General features: G+C 38.2%; 3 protein-coding genes and 1 non-coding gene across 4 annotated transcripts; 2 read left to right on the forward strand and 2 right to left on the reverse strand.

Moving 5' to 3' along the window:
* The first annotated feature begins 399 nt into the window (after positions 1-399).
* On the forward strand, positions 400-3,893 carry LOC109171353 (UBP1-associated protein 2C-like). Its single transcript, XM_019320435.1, has 2 exons — positions 400-1,848; positions 2,515-3,893. Exon 1 carries the CDS (start codon positions 537-539, stop codon positions 1,845-1,847), a length of 1,311 nt encoding a protein of 436 aa, XP_019175980.1. The 5' UTR covers positions 400-536; the 3' UTR covers position 1,848; positions 2,515-3,893.
* Positions 3,894-5,720: 1,827 nt separating this feature from the next.
* TRNAE-CUC lies at positions 5,721-5,793 on the forward strand. The gene has a single exon. It is a non-coding gene; the product is annotated as a tRNA-Glu (tRNA).
* Positions 5,794-6,931: 1,138 nt separating this feature from the next.
* On the reverse strand, positions 6,932-8,822 carry LOC109166859 (senescence-specific cysteine protease SAG39-like). Its single transcript, XM_019315754.1, has 2 exons — positions 8,375-8,822; positions 6,932-7,518 (listed from the first exon to the last, which is right to left on the reverse strand). Exons 1-2 carry the CDS (start codon positions 8,820-8,822, stop codon positions 6,932-6,934), a joined length of 1,035 nt encoding a protein of 344 aa, XP_019171299.1.
* Positions 8,823-11,463: 2,641 nt separating this feature from the next.
* LOC109166867 (phospholipase A1-II 4-like) lies at positions 11,464-15,376 on the reverse strand. Its single transcript, XM_019315766.1, has 4 exons — positions 15,255-15,376; positions 14,828-15,074; positions 12,920-13,268; positions 11,464-12,093 (listed from the first exon to the last, which is right to left on the reverse strand). Exons 1-4 carry the CDS (start codon positions 15,355-15,357, stop codon positions 11,464-11,466), a joined length of 1,329 nt encoding a protein of 442 aa, XP_019171311.1. The 5' UTR covers positions 15,358-15,376.
* Positions 15,377-18,582: the final 3,206 nt, after the last annotated feature.

Consider the following 18,582-nt stretch of genomic DNA (forward strand, 5'->3'; position numbering starts at 1 on the left):
TACAACAGCTAATTTTATCAACTAGTTATATCCTTTAATTAACACAATCAGCTAACAGCTATTTACCAAATAGGGCCTAAATCATTTTGGGTATGATAAACTTGGATTATCAAACCAAAAAGGAAAAGAAATCTGAACCCATCAATACGTTTTGGAGACTTAAAAAGTAAAACCCGTAACCTTCTCAAAATTGGAACCTATCAATACATGCATAGTTGCATACATCAAACCGTTTGTCCTAATCGAAACCGCCAACCGAACTTGGAAAGAAGGAAGGCACGGCGTCGTTTCATATCCGAACCCGGAAAGTACGTACACACGGCGTCGTTTCATGAGCGTTTCCAACTAGACTCCCTCCGTAACGCTATAAAAATATCGCCCACTCGTTCCAATTAGGGGTTTATTCTCTTCTTCTTCTTCTTCTTGTTCTTATTCTTCTCCTCTCTCTCTCTCTTAGGGTTTGCTTTCTCACTCTTCTAGGGTCTAGACGGATTCTCAATTTCTCACTATTCGGAAGTTCTGCCCTCAACTCCGCCATGGATCTAACGAAGAAACGCAAGGCCGATGAGAATGGCGCGGCGTATCCCGCCCCTAACGACATTATGGGAGCCGCCGTCGCCGGCGGTGCTCCTCCGCCGCTCGGCATTCTCAGCCCGGATGACGCCGATAGAATACTCGAACCCTTCTCCAAGGACCAGCTAATTTCAGTCTTGCGCAACGCTGTGCTACGGCACCCGGATATTCTGGAAGCCGTGCGAGCCGTGGCCGATGCGGATACGACTCAGCGTAAGCTCTTCGTGCGCGGCCTCGGCTGGGAGACCACTACGGAGAAGCTCCGTCAGGTGTTTTCCATATTCGGAGAGCTTGACGAGGCTATCGTGATTACGGATAAGAACACGGGGAAATCGAAAGGGTATGGTTTTGTTACCTTTAAGCATATTGATGCGGCTATTATGGCTCTTAAGGAACCGAATAAGAAAATTGATGGGCGTATTACGGTCACTCAGCTTGCGGCTGCGGGGAATTCAGGTAATTCGCAATCTGCCGATGTTGCTCTTAGGAAAATATATGTGGGGAATGTTCCGTTTGAGATTTCGTCAGAGAGGCTCTTGAATTTCTTTTCTACTTTCGGGGAAATTGAGGAAGGGCCATTAGGTTTCGATAAGCAGACTGGGAAGGCAAAAGGGTTTGCTTTTTTTGTCTACAAGACTGAGGAGGGGGCGAGAGGATCATTGGCTGAACCGATGAAGATGATAGACGGGCATCAGGTGGTGTGTAAATTAGCAACTGATAACAAGAAAGGAAAGCAGCCGAATATGGGACCTCCTGGTGGCCCTGGAATGCCAAATGCAGGGCATTCTGGAATGCCTGGAGAGGATAGAATGGGTGTTGGGTCCATGCCAGGGTCGAACTATGGGATTCCTGGAACTGGGATGGGGCCATATCCTGGTTTTTCAGGTGGCCCTGTTCCAGGAATGCAGCAGGCACAGCCACAGCCAGGAATGTTGCATCAGAACCCAATGAATTCAGGGATTGGTGGACCTGCTGGACCAGCCTATGGCAACCAAGGTCCGGGGTCTTATGCTGGTGGTGCGAGTGGCTATCCTGGTAGTGGTGGATATGTTGGGGGTGCTTCTGGGGATTTTGGTGGTGGCATGGGCAATGCTGCTGGGTCTAATATGTATAGGGTACCACCAAGCTCTGGTGGAATGCCTAGTTCAGGAGGTTACCCAGATGGTGGTAATTATGGTATGCCATCTGCATATCCCTCACAGCTACCACAGCCTGGGGCAGGCTCTAGGGTTCCCCCTGGTGGTATGTATCAGGGCGTGCCACCCTACTACTGAGGTAACCTTTTCATAACTTCTATTAATTCATGGATTCTAGTTGCAAATAGTAATTCACTGGAATATGCTTGATTGATTCTAAATCATATTGTTGGCATTGCCTGGTTGATGCACTTTCTGACCTTGCTTGGGTTGTAGTTTCTCAACAAGTTATCGTCTCTTGTTGGTAGCATTTCTTGCTCTCGTTGTGAACTGTGTTTTAGATGTGACATTTTCTCACAATTACATTGCTTGCTCCACCCACTTTTAAATATATGCATTATAAATATGTGAGGAATTATGAACTTCATGTTTTGCTTATTTTTTGATTTAATTCTTTTCTTCAGTCAGCTTCTGTTCTTATTTTTATTTTGTATGAACTTATCTTCCATTTAATTTAATTAATAGATCCTTCCCAACTGCTTCAATTCTTTGATTCATTCCTCTCTCTCTGGTGTGACTTGCATCCTATTTCTACATTCTTCTCTCCCTTCTTATATGCGCACATGTATCTGTCAATATCTCATGACTATTACTGTCAATTTCTGTTTGATTCATCTCTTAATGTGGTATTATTTCTGTTTGTTTTCTTAATGATCTGGCTTACTAATGTTTGTTTTCTGCCTGCAAGAACTTGTTCTATATGCTTGGGTTTTGAATGATCGAAATATAAATGCGTATCTGTCAGGTGTTTGAGAGCTTCTTGGGAGCACATGCTTTATATGGTTATGGTGATTTCCTGATTGCAGACACTGAAATCTTACGTGATAAATGGACTGCTCTACCTCTGTTGCTGCTTCACCTATCTGCTCCTATAAGTTGTGGACTTTGTGGCTCTAGTTGATCTTTGCTAGTATTAAGTTAGGAGTTACTTTGAAGAGTTTGCTGTATCTGGTGTCAAACAATTTGATGGATTATTTCCTTTGTTTTGTTACCTAATATAGCTGTTACTTGTACTAGTATGTTTTGCCTCCTATATTATGCTTGTTTTGCTTTCAGTATATTATTTTGGTACTTGACTTGTATTTTGGAAATAGGAGTTGATGACTTCTTTTTTACTTGGTTGCATCTATCTCCGCCATGCTCAATTGCTTACTAGTTGGTAATTATGTCTGCCAACTATTTACATGTATTTAGGGAATAAAGTTCTTTACTTTGTTTCTTTATTGTGTGGCATTAATCCTCTGTTGGACAATTAAAAGTTAGAAGTTGCATACAGGTTTTTGTATGCTACCCAAGGTGTCTTTTAGTATGCTATTCGTAGCTACCTATAAAAAGAAGTTAATTAGAGTATAGATAATGACAAAAACTAGTAAGATTACAACACCTTTGTATTGTTTATTTTACTTTTGTGTTGTTAGATTGGCGTGGACATTACAAAAATGTGTGCCGTTTAGTTGATGTAAAATTGAATTGTTTTCTGGTTTTGATTTTGGTTTCTCATACATAGTAAGATTGCTTCTTGTGGACCCCCTATGAAAGGGGAAACCGGAACTTGTTGATTGTTATTTGAGATGCGTGGTTGTTCCTCTTAGAAGAGGGAATTGCTGGCTTTATGTATTCTTACTGTGAACGAGGAAATATTTCACCTTGTTTTTTCCTCGGGAATTTGAATAATGTGGCATGTAAGTTGGTACCTGAGCATAATGTGGTAACATGTCCGATTTGCTTGGTTGGTGTTTCCATTTAAACAGAGTGATCTATCTTTAAATTTAAAGGTTAAGATTTTTAAGCCTTTCCTTTTTTTTATTGTGTGCCCACCCTCTACCAAATGAGGTGATGGGTTGTAGCAATGGAAGAGATCTGGACAGTCAGCTAGCCTGCTCTGATCATTACCCAAATGGCAGTGGCATTTTCGACTTGCACAAGGTGAGTGTTTGCCAAATGGAGCTTATCTTGGGTGCTATTTGGATTGGATGGGTTCACTTTGTTTACGGAATTGTAAATACCAAAAAGAAAATCTCCTTCCTATATATATATAATATATATATAAGCTGTGTAGTAGTTGGTTTGTATACACACTCATTCTTGTGTGAGCCATGAATGGAACTTAGCAGAATTCGTTTACTTAGTTTTTTTTTTTTTTGCAAGTTTCTTTTATTGCATATTACACTGGTAACCGCATTCTCCAGAGAACATGCATCACAACTGGTATCCGCATTCTCTAGACTCCAGACTTCCTCTAATATTGCATACTATAAGTATCACAACTTGTTGAAACTATACCATTTGATCCATAATACTGGTATTCTTTTACAAGTGTTGATACTTATAGAGGTATCAACTTTTATTAAGGCTCGAGCTCGATAAACAATAGGTAGGCTCTAGCTTGAGCTCGAACGAACTCAAAAATTGGAGCTCGAGCTCTGCTCGGTTAAGAAATGAGCCGGCTTGAGCTCGAGTTGAGCTTTGACCGAGCGGCTCGATTATAAATAAATATATGTATATATGTATGTATATGGCTCGCGAGCGGCTCAACGAACTACGAACCTAAAACATTTGAGCTCAAGCTTGACTTGATTACGTAATGATCTAGCTTGAGCTCAAAGTTGACTGAGCTTTGACCGAGCAGCTCGGTTCATTTACACCCTTACTAAAAACCATGTTTTGTTCTTTGTCTTATTCATCTTCAAGAAAAAAGGACCAGGCAGAGGAATTTAATAAGGTAGAGTTAATTCCTTTTTTTGGTCCTGGACTTATAGTGGCATGGACAGTTTTAGTCCTCCATAAAAAAATTGAACAATTTATGGACACTTATTGTGGCGATAAAAATTTTGGTCCTCCGTTTATTATCTCGTTAGTTGACCGTCTAAATGAGGGCATTTCTGTCAATTCAGCATATTCTTTTGATCCTATGCATAAACGATGTTGTTTTGCCGGTCGCTCACTGGCGAAGAGGTTGAGAAGCGAGAGTGCAATCGAAGCAAAGGCAAAGACGACGACGCGATCATCTGTTCCTCGTCGTTTGATGGGTTGTTCAAACAAAATCGCCGCGACGCTCGTTCAAAAGGGTTTGGCGATGACCTTGAAGATCTCAGTGGCGATGAAGATGGTAACAGGAAAGGGCTCGATGATGACCTCGAAGATCTCAGCAATTCGAAGACCCCGACAACTCAGATTAGATTGCGAACAGCCAAATGTTTGCGATCGGTCAAAGAATCGTCCGATCATGCGAATTGCGGCGTCTCTGGAATTTCTTCGGGCGGAGCTACGATCGGTGCTGCATCTAGAAGGGGAATTGCAGGTTGGATCTCTGAATCGTAGAAGTGTTTTCTCTGGAAGAGGATTGTAGGAGGGTTCGGCTGCGAAGTCAAGCAATGGCGGATGTAAAGTGATTTTGGTTCGCGAAGTGGACACCAGATGGGGTAGGCAACATAGATTCTCCATTGACTTTGGTATGGACCCAATTGCCTTTTCTACTTGTTCATCTATTTAATTTTGAGATGCTTAACCGAATATATGAGCCGATTGGAAATGTCGTAGCCTTAGACTCGGCAACCATCAGGCAAACTAGGACGAGCGTGGCCAAAGTTAGAGTAGAAATTGATGCCTCTAAACCTTTGATTGATCGAGTTTGGGTGTAAATTGTTGGAGGTAAAGGGGAATTGAATGGATTTTGGTAGAGGATTGATGTGGAGAAAGTGTCGGCATATTGCTTTAGTTGTGGCCGATTTGGTCATGCTATGGCAGAGTGTCAAAGGATGAGTCGAGAAGGAGAAGGCGATGGGAGGAGACGGTGGAGTTGCCTGTGGTCAAGGACGGTAATCGGGATGTCATCACCCTATAACTACCCATTTGGAATGGTAATCGGAATGTCATCACCTTTGAATAGTGTAAACAAAGGCGGCCATGAGAGCACACAATATTCTAAAGATGTCACAAAAAAGCAAGAATTCCGTTGTAGTCTAGTTGGTCAGGATACTCAGCTCTCACCCGAGAGACCCGGGTTCGGTTCCCGGCAACGGATACTTTTTTTTTTTTTGTTTTGCACTGGAACCTTCACGGCGAAGGGAAAAAAAACATGAAGTAGCGTTAACACATATTGGGGTGAGAGAGGCTCGTACTCTTGACCTCAGGATCACTAAGCTATGAGACCTACGCGCTAGCCAACTGCACCACCACCCCATGTTGTGCTGTTGCTTTTAAATAAATATTTATTATAAAGGATATACTGGCACTGGGTTTTTACTTTTTAGAGCAAAGGTATTAGTAATAATGTGAATAGATTAATGAGGGGAATTAATATAGCTTATTAAAGAATGGTATAACCTTTGTTTATACTTTTTTTTATTATTATATTTAAATAATCATGATTCTGTATAATGTAGTATCTGTTCTATAGTTTTTAAAATATTTTTCAGTCCAAAGAATCTAAGTCCCCCATCACGGGGGTTCAAACCTATAACCACCCATTTAGAATGATAACCGAGATGTCATCAAACTATATGGTACTTGCCAGCCTTTGTTTACACTAGGCTACCATGAGAGCACACTCAAACCTTTTTGAAAGAGAAGTTAGGAAGAAGAAAATCAAAGAAGGGAAAATATCATTTTTAAGGTTTCCAAACATCTTATTTGTGGTCTCAGCTGTGCTCTCTGCTCTCAAATCTTTGTTCTCTGTGCCTCTTCTTTATGCTCCACCTTGGGGTATAGGGGATAGTCTAACTTATACCACAATTCTCTATTGTATCATTCAACCTATCAATCTTACGAAATGTCAATTATGCTTAAGCACTATCATACACTTAGGGGGTGTTTGGTTCAAGTTATCTAAGATAATAAGGGTTATATTTGGTTAGTTATTATGTAACATTCCTATGTTTGGTTGGGGTTATGTAACATTTCCATGAAATCAAAGATAACTTCCACATCAGATTTTTGAGGGAATGTGACTCCCCCATCTTCCTTACATCACGTTATTCCCTTAGTTATATAATCTTGTAAAAATAAATTATCACCTTTGTAAATAAAAGATGAAAATTTAAACCCTTTGGACAAAAAAATTAAAATAAAGTCTTTTGAACTTCATATACATGACATATGTTAATAGTATTAAAGTAAAACAACCATTATAACACACACACACACACACATATATATATAACCTAAACAACAGGGTATGTTGCTTCCATGGCCACTCCACATTGCCCCCCTTCTTTATTTATCCCTCTAGCCAACCTCATGTACCCTTTCTCCCCCCACCTCGTCCCCCATGAATTCTTTAACACCCAATACTCCTGCTTATCACCATGGCTAACTCCATACCCAACCACAGTCCCACCAAGATCCAGCGTCGTCCCACAATCCCCGGAGAACACACCGCCTGCGTAGAACTGGAACTCCGGCCCCGACGCGTCCACATAAACCGCCACCGGCTGCTTAGCCACGGCCTTCATCAGAGCGTTTTCGTCGCCGGCCGGCACGGTCTCGTAGCCGCTGATTTTGGCCACGGGCTGTGCTTCCTTCTTGGCGTTGCAGGTGCCGTTGGTTCCGGTAGAAGGATAGTTGGATTGAGTGGTGAGGCCGTGGTTTTTGATGAATTCAAAAGCCTCGATTGTGAATCCTCCGGTGCAACCATCGCTGCAGCCATTGATGCAGTCCACTATTTCCTGTACTGAGAGTGTGTATAGTTTTCCGGTCTTGATCTTTGTTATGGCTTCCACTGTATCAACCGCCGGAAATGTCCATGCTCCTGCATATATACATATATATTTAAGGGTGACTAGCCATTAGTTACTATTTAAGGGTATACATGGAGAAAATTCTATTATAAGTTGGTCAATAGTTGTTTGGTAACAACAATGTTTCAATTCAAATTTGTCTCTTCATGAGCACGGTTTAATAACCTTATTAATTTGAGTTCATCAACTATGGATAACTTAGTTTGCTTGGTAACAACAATAATGTTTCAAATTTGAGAGCCATTTAATCCCCACCTCCCCAAAGTCAAGGATGGGAAAACAATTTTTTTAAGCGACGAGAAAACTGTTAGTCACTATATGAGAATTTGCATTGGATAAATGACATCAAGTTGTTTAGATAGTTGCTTGATAACAATAATGTTTCAAATTCATCTCCTCATGAGAGCCATTTAATCCTAACATCCCCAAAGTCAAGGATTGAGAAAACAATTTTTTGTTTGGGTAACTATGAAATCATCCGTTAGTATTTGAGAGTGTGCACTAAGTCAAACAGTCTCTTGGTAACAACAATATTTCAAATTTGTCCCCTCATGAGAGTGATTTAATGACCTTCTCGATTGGAACAGGTCAATTATGATAACCTAAGCTGATGTAACTCATTATGATCCTACTGACTAAAGTTACCAACACCCACAATGTACCTTCCAATATTTACTGTACGCTTTTAAGAAAAATACTACACATGTATTCCAATTCTATACTCCCTACTTTTACTTACGTACTTAAAATAATGATGTAGACACTTTTACAGGGGCCCACATGAAAAAAAATAATCTATCAGAGCCCGCTATAAAGAAGTAAGATTTGGGAGTACATGTAGTAAATAAAAACACTGGAAAAACTTACCACATTCACCACCTCGTATAGGTGTAACAGCACCTTTCTTTCTCCAATCAATGCTAGGAGGAATGGCACCGGAGATGTCGTCGTCGTATCTGAAGGTGTTCATTTCCGATGACTTAGCTGCTGCAGAAGGTTTGAAGGCTCCTCCGATGTAAGCTGCCCGGAACTCATCGTTGGTCAAGTCGGCAAATCCATTGATTCCAAGCCTGTACGGCCTGTTTCCAGCACCATTCACCATGTCGATGAACTCAACATTAGACTTGAAGATTCTGTAACGCTTCTCCTTCTCTGCAACGCCCTCGTATTGCCGCCCATAGCTCGCCATCCACTGCTCGTGCCTTTCCGCCATGGAAGCAGCTCCCTGGATTGCCCGAGACGTAGCTTGGGAAACCCAGACACTGCAGAGTATAATGGTCAAGATTGTTCTGAAAATCTGCCATTTTAACTCCATCATCGCCTGTGCTCTCTAGCTAGCTAGGATTACTGCTCAGTACTCAATGAATATTTGTTCTTTCTTGAGAAACATGTCTGGGGCTGTCGCAGGTATTTATACTGTCTCATACTACATATAGTATCTATGCGGGCATTCCGTGGCTTACGGGATAAACTAGCAGGTAATGTAGTCATGTTTTTTAATTCTAAATTGTCTTTTTTCTTTGTTTGTTCTTTTTGTTGGGCGGAGGTCGGTAAATGCGGGTGAAAAGTTTAAAAGTGCCCAGTCTAACGCCCAATGTCTCGAACAAAGATGTCTATTAAGTAAGGAAATAAAGTTGTGCATTCGGCTATAATTTGTGGCGTAAGTAGTAAGCGCTTGGTCCTAATAAGTATGATATCAGAGCTAGGTCACGGAGATTAAAAGAGTCAAGTCTAGCATCCTCACTAGTAGCTATAGCTTTTGGCGTAAGTGGTAAGCGATTGATCCTAACAAGACCATCATTACCATCACAATTAATAAATGGATATGTCTTTTAGGAGAAAAGACTCATCTCACACTTTTCCTTTCCCCCAATCTTATGCTTTTACCTTGCATGGATCAGATAGGAATAAGATTGATGATTATTTCGTGAACCACAGTCCACGCAATAACTATTGGGCATATATGGCCTTGGCTCAAGCCAAGCTCACACCGCCTTGGCCTCAATTGGGCCGACCCCAAGGTTGGGCACCAGTTATCTTGAGCCAGTTTACCGAAATTTCACTTCCTCTTGAGCTTGTTTTAATTATTAGGTCAAGTTCAATATCTCCATTAATTTAAATAGAAATAGAATGTTGAATCCTAGTAGAGGCGGTCTTCTTTGTTTAATTTGAGCAGTTAAACCAATCAACTATAAAAAAATCATATGTTACTTTACTTTTTTGTAATTCTTTGATAATTAAGGTTACAAAGCAGAATTCACTCCTGTATACCCTTGAATAGTAGTTATGAATTTTTTCTCACCACTGAAAAAGAATGTTGTTTTTAAACATCTAATAGTGATAAATCCAAAATAGATGCCATTATACGTACACCAGAGCAGCGTTTACGGCGTGTGAGATTTCATTCAATTTTAATTTATTCAATTCCACATTCAATATTATTGTCATTATCATACATACCTTTCCGGATTTTCCAGATCAGACAATTCAATCTTCTGCTATCAAAATATTAGTGAATCAAATGGAAAACCTAAATTTATGAAATAATTGACATTTATTATTTTATATATTACTCTTTTCATTCCAATTTATTATGTGTCTGATCCCTCTTGACTAAAGTTATTTTTAAATTAATTTTTCATTATATTAAGTTTAGTATTACTATATAAAATTTATATATTTAGAAGCTATATTAAAAGTACTATTAAACACACAAAAAAAATTTAAAAATAATTAAAAAATACTAAAAAAAAAGTAAAGATGAAATAATTGATTTGACCAATAAATAATAAACATGACAGTAAAATGAGACAAAGAATTATATTTTTTTACTACCCGTTAGTATTAAGCCAAACGTCAAGTAATGAAGAAGTAATAAATTTATTTCCTTATGCATCATAATACCTTCTTCTCCTAAAAGGTTGAATCTCCAACCCCAAGAGTCCTCCACACACTGACAATTTATATCGTGCACCATGGCGCACATTGCTGACGTCACTCCGTCCGTCTGAGCAGACCAAACCCCATTATGTGTATTCAGTTAAAAGTTTATGTGTATTGTGTTATGAGTTTATGTGTATTCAGTTAAGAGTTTATGTGTATTATGTTAACCAAACCCCATTATGTGTATTCAGTTAAAAGTTTATGTGTATTATGTTATGAGTTTATGTGTATTCAGTTAAGAGTTTATGTGTATTATGTTAACCAAACCCCATTATGTGTATTCAGTTCAAAGTTTATGTGTATTATGTTTTATGTTAGATTATGTGTATTCTGTTATGAATTTATGCGTATTCTGTTATGAGTTTATGTGCATTCGAAACAGATGGTTTTTTTTTTTTTTTTTTTTTTTTTTTTTTTTTTTTTTTTTTTAACAACTTAACAAAACAACGTCGTTTTGAGAGATGCGGGGCGCACAGTGCTATGTGCGCCCTGGTGCACGGTATAACGATTGCCACACACCAACTGACAGAACATTTGGGAGGATGTAAATCATGGTGATTCAATGACGCAGTCGACATGACCAAATGTCGGTGCGCACAAGCAATGCATAATCCACTGTCGTCGGGGTTTAATTCGAACCTTGGTCTCTCTTCTCCCAAATACGTATTGCCTACTAAACATTGATCTCCTCTCCCAAATACTACCTCCTAAACTATAGCTAAGCCTGCCTACTGAACCCTTGGATAATAGCTAAACAACACAATATGTGCGTTTGACAAATAACTGTTAGCTAATAGCTAGACAACACTGTGCTTTTGGCAAATAACAGTTAGCTAATAATAGCTAGCTGTTTTGCAAGTAGTTTTTTTTTTTTTTTTTTTTTTTTTTTTTTTTTTTTGGTAACAAAACAGCTCTTCTTATTGATAAACCAACATTTTAGGTACATTCATGGAAGTATGCCTAATGCCATGAAGACTTATTCATACACTAAAATAATAATTTTCCTTCAAATATTATATATCATCTACTTCATGATCATTAAGAATCCAACTCCCATCTTCCTGCTGAACCATCCCTGTGTTCTTCACAACATACCATTCCGCCGGCGCAATTAGGCTGTAATTGCGTTTCAACTGATCGCTATGCTTGTTCAAAAGCGCAACGTCGAAATCCCCATGAAGCTTAAACCCGCTCTGAGACCCTTGAAACCCATCAACCCCATGCAAGTAAGTCACCAGAGTGTGCCAGCTCGCCTTAAAGCCGTCCAGATAGTTTGATTTGGAAGCATCGAAGCGAAACTCCATGCCCACATGCTCGTAGGATATTATCGGCAATGTTGTGTTTACTTGGACTCCGAACGGCGGCAGCCTCGGCACGATGTCTTTGGCGTCGGTGAGGCGGAGGATTTTAAGGTTGTCGGCGGCGAGCTTTGAAACGGCGTTCTTGAATTTTCGTTCGCCTACTTTTGGGCTTGCAAATAGGAAGGCTGTGACGGGAATGGGTGAGTCTTTGTTGATTGGATTGGTTACTAGGTCCACTGCTGTTAAGGTTGCCAGTGATGAACCTAAGCTGTGTCCTGCTAGGGTTATGCTCATTTCTTCGTCTTTGTATTTCTCCACAAGTCTGCTTACCTCTTCACGAATCTGTATTATATTTAAGAAAAGTACATTTTGAGTGTCTCAATTGTTATTCATTATGCAATTTAGGCCAATATTATTGGCAGGCTACCTACCAGCTCACTTTAACAGTTCTACTTGCAAGTTAAATTGCGTAAGAAATTTTATAAAGACCCACATAAATTCCTAAAAATGAATGAAATGTTGACGATCGATTAATTGAAGGATCAGATTAGAAATGTTTTAAACAAGAAAGGGTCTCATGTTTCAAAAAATTAAAAATCTAGAATTAAATTGTACTTCGGCCAACAATTCATTGATTAAAAGTGTGATTTTCGTTCCAAGAGAAAAAGAACGCTAGGAATTCAAGGGAAGTAAGAGTGTATACTTGAATCGATTCTTGATACTAACAAGGTATATGGGTTGGGTAGATTATGGAGAGATCTTAAAAAAAAAAAAAAAAAAAAAGAAGTAAAACCCTAAAATAAACCAAAGTTTACCAAATTGACAACATTACACATTTACACTTAAATAATGGAAGAACTGAATTTTTACAAACTGACCATAAAAGACTCCATTTCATAATAGGTAACAATTGAGTGATGAAAAAAAAAAAGTAATTTTTCCTTATTCATATATATTATAGGGTAGCCAATAACCTTGTAACAGAGTTAATAGTACTAAAAATATATATATTATAAGGTAAATTGCATTTCTTGCCTTTCAATTATTAATCATTATGCAATTTCGTCTCACATGATGTTTAATTTCAGCCAATATAATTGAGGAATAAAAAATTATATTGTGCAGAGTGAAATGTAGATAGTCAATATTGTATGGGACATCATCATACCTGATCCCTGGCACTCACACCCTTTAATACAGGATCTGGATTGACGGCGGTGTACATATCGTAGAAGCCTTTGTGTACGAGAGGATCGGAATATTGGCCGAATATTAACGGCGCTTTTACGAACAAAAAGTTGAAATTCTTTACCCACTCCGCCGGCTGGACTGTTCCCCTCCAAGCGACCAGAATGTCTCTCCGCCCCAGCGCGGATTTTCCGTCATCCATCGCCACCGCCACGTATCCCATCCAGTTTGATTGTTTCAGCACGGCGTCTGGTCGTAGCGGATGAATGAAATAGTCTACGGGAGTTGGAACCGTTGAGGGTGAATAATAGTATTTCGTCACTTCATACCTTCAACGTCAACATTATGCCAATTTAGTTCCTTCGGCCTTGATTTGGTTCTCAAAAACAATTATTTTTAGTCGATTTAGTCCCTCCGACCATCGACGAAGACGGCCGGAGGGACTAAATTGACTAAAAATAATTATTTTCGGGGACTAAATCGATGATTAAGTAATTGGGAGACTACATTAACAGTTTGATAATAATTAAAGGACCAAATCGTTGATTAACTCTTAATTCAAACATTGTTCAATTCAAGCTCGGTCTAACGTACAGACAATAGTAATTCGTTTGAATTTAAATATTCGTCAAAGTCAAGTTATGCCATCTTAGTTTGATTGTGCAAAAGTAGTTCTGTCCAAATTGGAAAGAGAGAAAATCAGAGTTTTTATTATGTAATTTAGTCTCTCATTTTCTAAATTTGATTAAAAAATCGTCTTTCATTTGTTTCCCCAATATTATTGTCTTTCAATTAACATATTGTTAACATTCACTTCGTTTCAGACTGGGTTATGGATAAAAATTACGAGTAGAGCTGTTAAAATGGGCTTAGCCCGCCAAAAGAATGATGAAGCAAACTTTGAGATTTTAGACCCATTTTATTGACGGACTTTTTAGCACGTCCCGCCTAACCTGTGGGTTTGGCAGGCCTCTACCAACCAAGATTGCCAAAGTACTAAATTTAAAAAATAATTATTGCTATAAATAAATATTACGAATACAAAAATGTAGTGACCTCTCCCATGTGGGAGGTCATGAAATCGAGCCTCAATGGAGGCGTTGTTGACTCTTTGTGCTTCATTAGGTTGAGAAAATATGTTTGAACAGATACTACAATGTAATAGAGTCAGTAACATTCAAAAAAATAAATAAATTAAAACTAGGGGTGACCGCGGTTCCGATTCCGGTTCCGCAAATGGAAAAACCGGAACCGGAACCTTATAGTCCGGTTCCGGTTCTAACCGGATTTATTAAAATAAATAAATAAATAAAGCTATAATTTTTAATTTTTTTCAGTTTGGAACTGGAACGCGGTTCCTTTTCATCTCGAACCTTAACCTGAATCATATTGGTTCCGGTTCCGGTTCCGATTCAACAGTGCACGATTCGGTTCGAACCGAACCGTGGTCATGCCTAATTAAAACCATAAGATAATCCCCAAATTTTCTTATCTTTAAATGCTCTTTATTTAAATTTTAGAGTTTAGGCTATCTAAAATGATTTTAGCATTTAATTTTTTTTTTACAAATTATAAATTTACAAAATTTACAAAGTTAAGATTTTGGCGGCCATGCCTAACCCCACCGACCTAAGGCAAGGCGAACATTTGCCTCCACCAGTCCGCTTTGACAGCTCTACTTAGGAGTCACATTAGATGAGAAATTTTATAAAGATGAACACGTACAAAACCCATCTCTACTTGACAGCTCATGTTTCAAAAAAATTAAAATTAGGAATTAAATTGTATAACGACCAACAATTCATTGATCAAAAGTGTAATTTTGGCTCGAAGAAAAGAACAATATAATGCTAGCTAGTAGGAAGGGAAGTAAGAGATCAGAGTATACTTGAAGGGATTGCCATTGTCATGGCCAGACTCCCTAAGAAGATTTTTCCTGGCATATCTGCACAGTCCAACATTCTTTGAAATTGGTTCGTTAATGAAGGAGTCGTAAACTGCCGCAACCATTGATCCATAATGAATGAGATACCGCCGGAGATCGGAATCCAAAGGGTCAAGGAGCCCTTCCCAGTTGTTACTTCCACTCAAATCCTTCCATCTTTCTGCAATGCCACTCACAGATACATGGCGACCTGCTTATATAAAAGTAAATTCAATATATATATACTTTAATTCATGGTGTCCATATATAGGGGTAGGATCAGACGAGAACATGGTCCTTCTCTAAAAACTGAGGACTGGTCTTAACTGTCTATCAAGATTCAATGGCTGAGAGTTTTAGAACTTTTGTCAATTGCAATTTGTTTACATACCTGAAACTCCAAGAATAAGACTTCCCATGGCTGAAACAAAGCAAGTAAAAGCAACATATTCAACAAAGTTCCCCTTGCCATGACCAAACACGCCGCAACCCATTTCTTGTTAAACGGCTTTATTAACAGCAACATAGGAACGAGAGAACCAACGTCAGAGAATGAAGAAAGATACTATATATATTTGAGATATATAGGTGGAAGATTAGGATGATGACGGAATAAATTTAATGTATGATATAAAATGGTAATACAATCAATGACAGCAATAAAATTTCTTACTAAAATTTTGACGAGTAATATTTTATTTTTCACAAAACAACAAATGAAAGTATATTGTTTTTTTTTTTTTTTTTTTTTTTTTTTTTTGTTAGACCACTAGGTATTTTTTCGCAAATTATTTTGTGGACCTAGCAAGGTGGGCCCGATCCAAATGTTCACAATGTACCTACTAAATGTTCACAATTTACCATTTAAAAATTCACAATTTGTATACTATGAACAATCAATGCTAATAGATATGTAATTGATTACATTGTTTTGTATTTACAAGTTCTTTTCAGATACTACAGTCACACAATATTAACAAATTAAGATTTGATGACTCTGTATTGTATTCACAACTTCCCTTCTACAGCTGTTATGTGTTTTGACTTAGAAACACAATTTATATTCTAGAAGAGGGCTAGTGTAAAGTGTCCTTTAAACTGGTTAACTGGAAGAGGGCTACCCAGTACTTAATATGGATCCAAAGGACTTGAGAAGAGTCCGGTGTAAAAACTTTTCAGTGTTGTTACTTCCGTGCTTGATCATTATATTATACTTATGGGCCTCTCATGTCAGTATACCTCTCATATCCTCCACTTGTGCAATTCTCAAATTTCCATATCTATTTACGGCTTATCAAGTGCATGCTCTTAGTTGAATTTTCCTGCATTGTTCAATACATGCTGCCGTAGTTATGTTACTTTTGGCTAATGTTTATCAAAAGGGGGAGACATGAAATGAATTGAGGAGGAGAGTGTGTATCAATTAAGGGGGAGAACTTAATGTATATTTGTGGAGAACTTGTTGTGTATTTGTAAAGGGAGATCGTTTGTGTGTTTGATCAACATATGCCAAAAGGAGGGGATTGTTAGTATGGAAATATGTTAAAGTAATATAATTATACATATATTTATATTAGTTTAATTTATTTTAGGATTTAGTTATTTTATTGTTGGCATATGTTGATTCAATTATTATTTTGTTAAAAATAATATATGGAAAAGACTAGGGAGCTATATGTGAATGGAGAAAATGTTGAAGAAAATGAATTCCTAAATTCTCTCAACTAAGTTAGTGGTTGAGAATTAATCTCTCACTATTTCCTACAAAAGCTACGTGAAAGGTGTGAAAGGTGTGAAAGGTGGGTTAGGATAATGGGATTAATTTTCCTTGAGATCATGGATTAGTTCCCTAATTTTGAGGTTTAGAATTAATCTCTCACTATTTTATACAAAAGCTACGTGAAAGGTGGGTTAGGATAATGGGATTAATTTCTCTATTTTTGTGGTGAGATCATGGGATTAGTTCCCTAAATTTGAGGTGTCCAAGATCCTATAAATAGGGAACTATGTAATAAAGATACATTGAAGTTTCAAAATCAAGAAAAAATAGTAATATTACTCTGAAAGGTGCTACAAGGGATTATTTGAAAGACGTTGCAAGGAAACTTCAAAATAGGGAAATATTGGTGTACTATATGGAGAAGTCACCTCCACTTTATATTAGTATAAGTTGTGTTGAAATCTGGGTTGGTTACAGTTTGTTTAATTGGTAGAATTAGTTCAAACTATACTTGTAAACTTTTTCATGGAATTGTTTTACGAGATAAATGTTGAAATATGTGGTAGACCTAGTTTTGCAATTCATTGAACCTTGTAATTGTAAAAATCGCGGGTTGATCTGGAGTGAAAAGGTTTTTGGGCGTGGCCCCGCAGATTAGATGTTCTCCAACTGCGTTATCAAATTCAGCTGTGTACTTATTTTGGTGCTTCATTTATTTCTTCATATTGTGTTACATATCTGCATTACATAATTAGCATTGGTATCAGAGCGGTGTTGCTCAATTTGCTAGCGAGATCCTAGGGATACTCAAGTATTGTTTTGCAGAATGGAAGGCGGTGCATCAATTACCAGATCACCATTGTTGAAAGGAGTAAGCAACTATGCTTATTGGAAGGCTAGGATGAAAGCCTTTATCAAATCCTTGGATAAAAAATGTTGGATGCTGTAGAAAATGCTTGGACTCCACCCACGATGATGGTCTAAAACGAAGATAAGAAAAAATCATTGAACCAGTGGACAACAGACGAGAAGAAAAAATCATCAGCGAACAATAGAGCTATGAATGCGATTCATAGTGCTCTTGGTGAAAGGTCAATTGGAGTTGATTCTCGCTACAGATATTGCAAAGGTTGCTTGGGATGCACTTATGACTCATTATGAAGGAACCATATCTATCAAAGTTTCAAAGTTGCAATTGCTCGTGACCAAGTATGAGAGTCTAAGGATGGAAGAAACTGAGTCAGTCTCTGAGTTCAGTGCAAGGATAAAGAACCTGACAAATAGTGCATGGAACTTGAGTGAACCATTTGAAGAAGAAAAACTGGTTCGCAAAGTTTTGAAATCCCTGCCTCCAAAGTTCAAGATGCAAGCCGTTGCTATCAAACAATCAGCAAATCTTAGAACTCTAACTTTAGATGCTTTAATGGGAAATTTGCAGACTTTTGAGTTAGAAATGGAAGAGGAAGACATGTACCTAAATAAGGACAACAAAGGAGTTGCATTCGGCACTACGGTACCTGCAGGAGTTGACTCAGATATAGAAATGAACGAGGTCATGGCCATATTGTCAAAAAAATTTAGCAAAATGCTGAAGAAAGCTAGGGGACAAGGAAAGATGAAAACAAGTAGCAAAGGAGGTGGAACTGGAAGTATTTAGGAGCAAAAAGGTCATAATCAAAAGTTTAAGCTCAAGGGCGTTCAATGCTATGAATGTGGAGGCTATGGACACGTTGCAGTGCACTATGGAAACAACAAAGATAAGAAATCAAACACACTTACCTGGAGTGATTATGAAGATTCTGATAATGATGAACAGGTAGAACAACAAACAAGCAATTTTGTTGCATTCCATGGCATCATGTGCCACCCTGATGATGTGGAAGAACGTGCAAACTATGAGAAGTTCTTCAAAAATGCAAAAGAAGTTGTGGAAGATAATGAAGTATGGAGAGACTCAAATCACATGCAACCTACCACACTAGAAACACATGAGACAATT

Source organism: Ipomoea nil, unplaced genomic scaffold, assembly GCF_001879475.1.
Source record: "Ipomoea nil cultivar Tokyo-kokei standard unplaced genomic scaffold, Asagao_1.1 scaffold0317, whole genome shotgun sequence".
NCBI classification, from domain to species: domain Eukaryota; kingdom Viridiplantae; phylum Streptophyta; class Magnoliopsida; order Solanales; family Convolvulaceae; genus Ipomoea; species Ipomoea nil.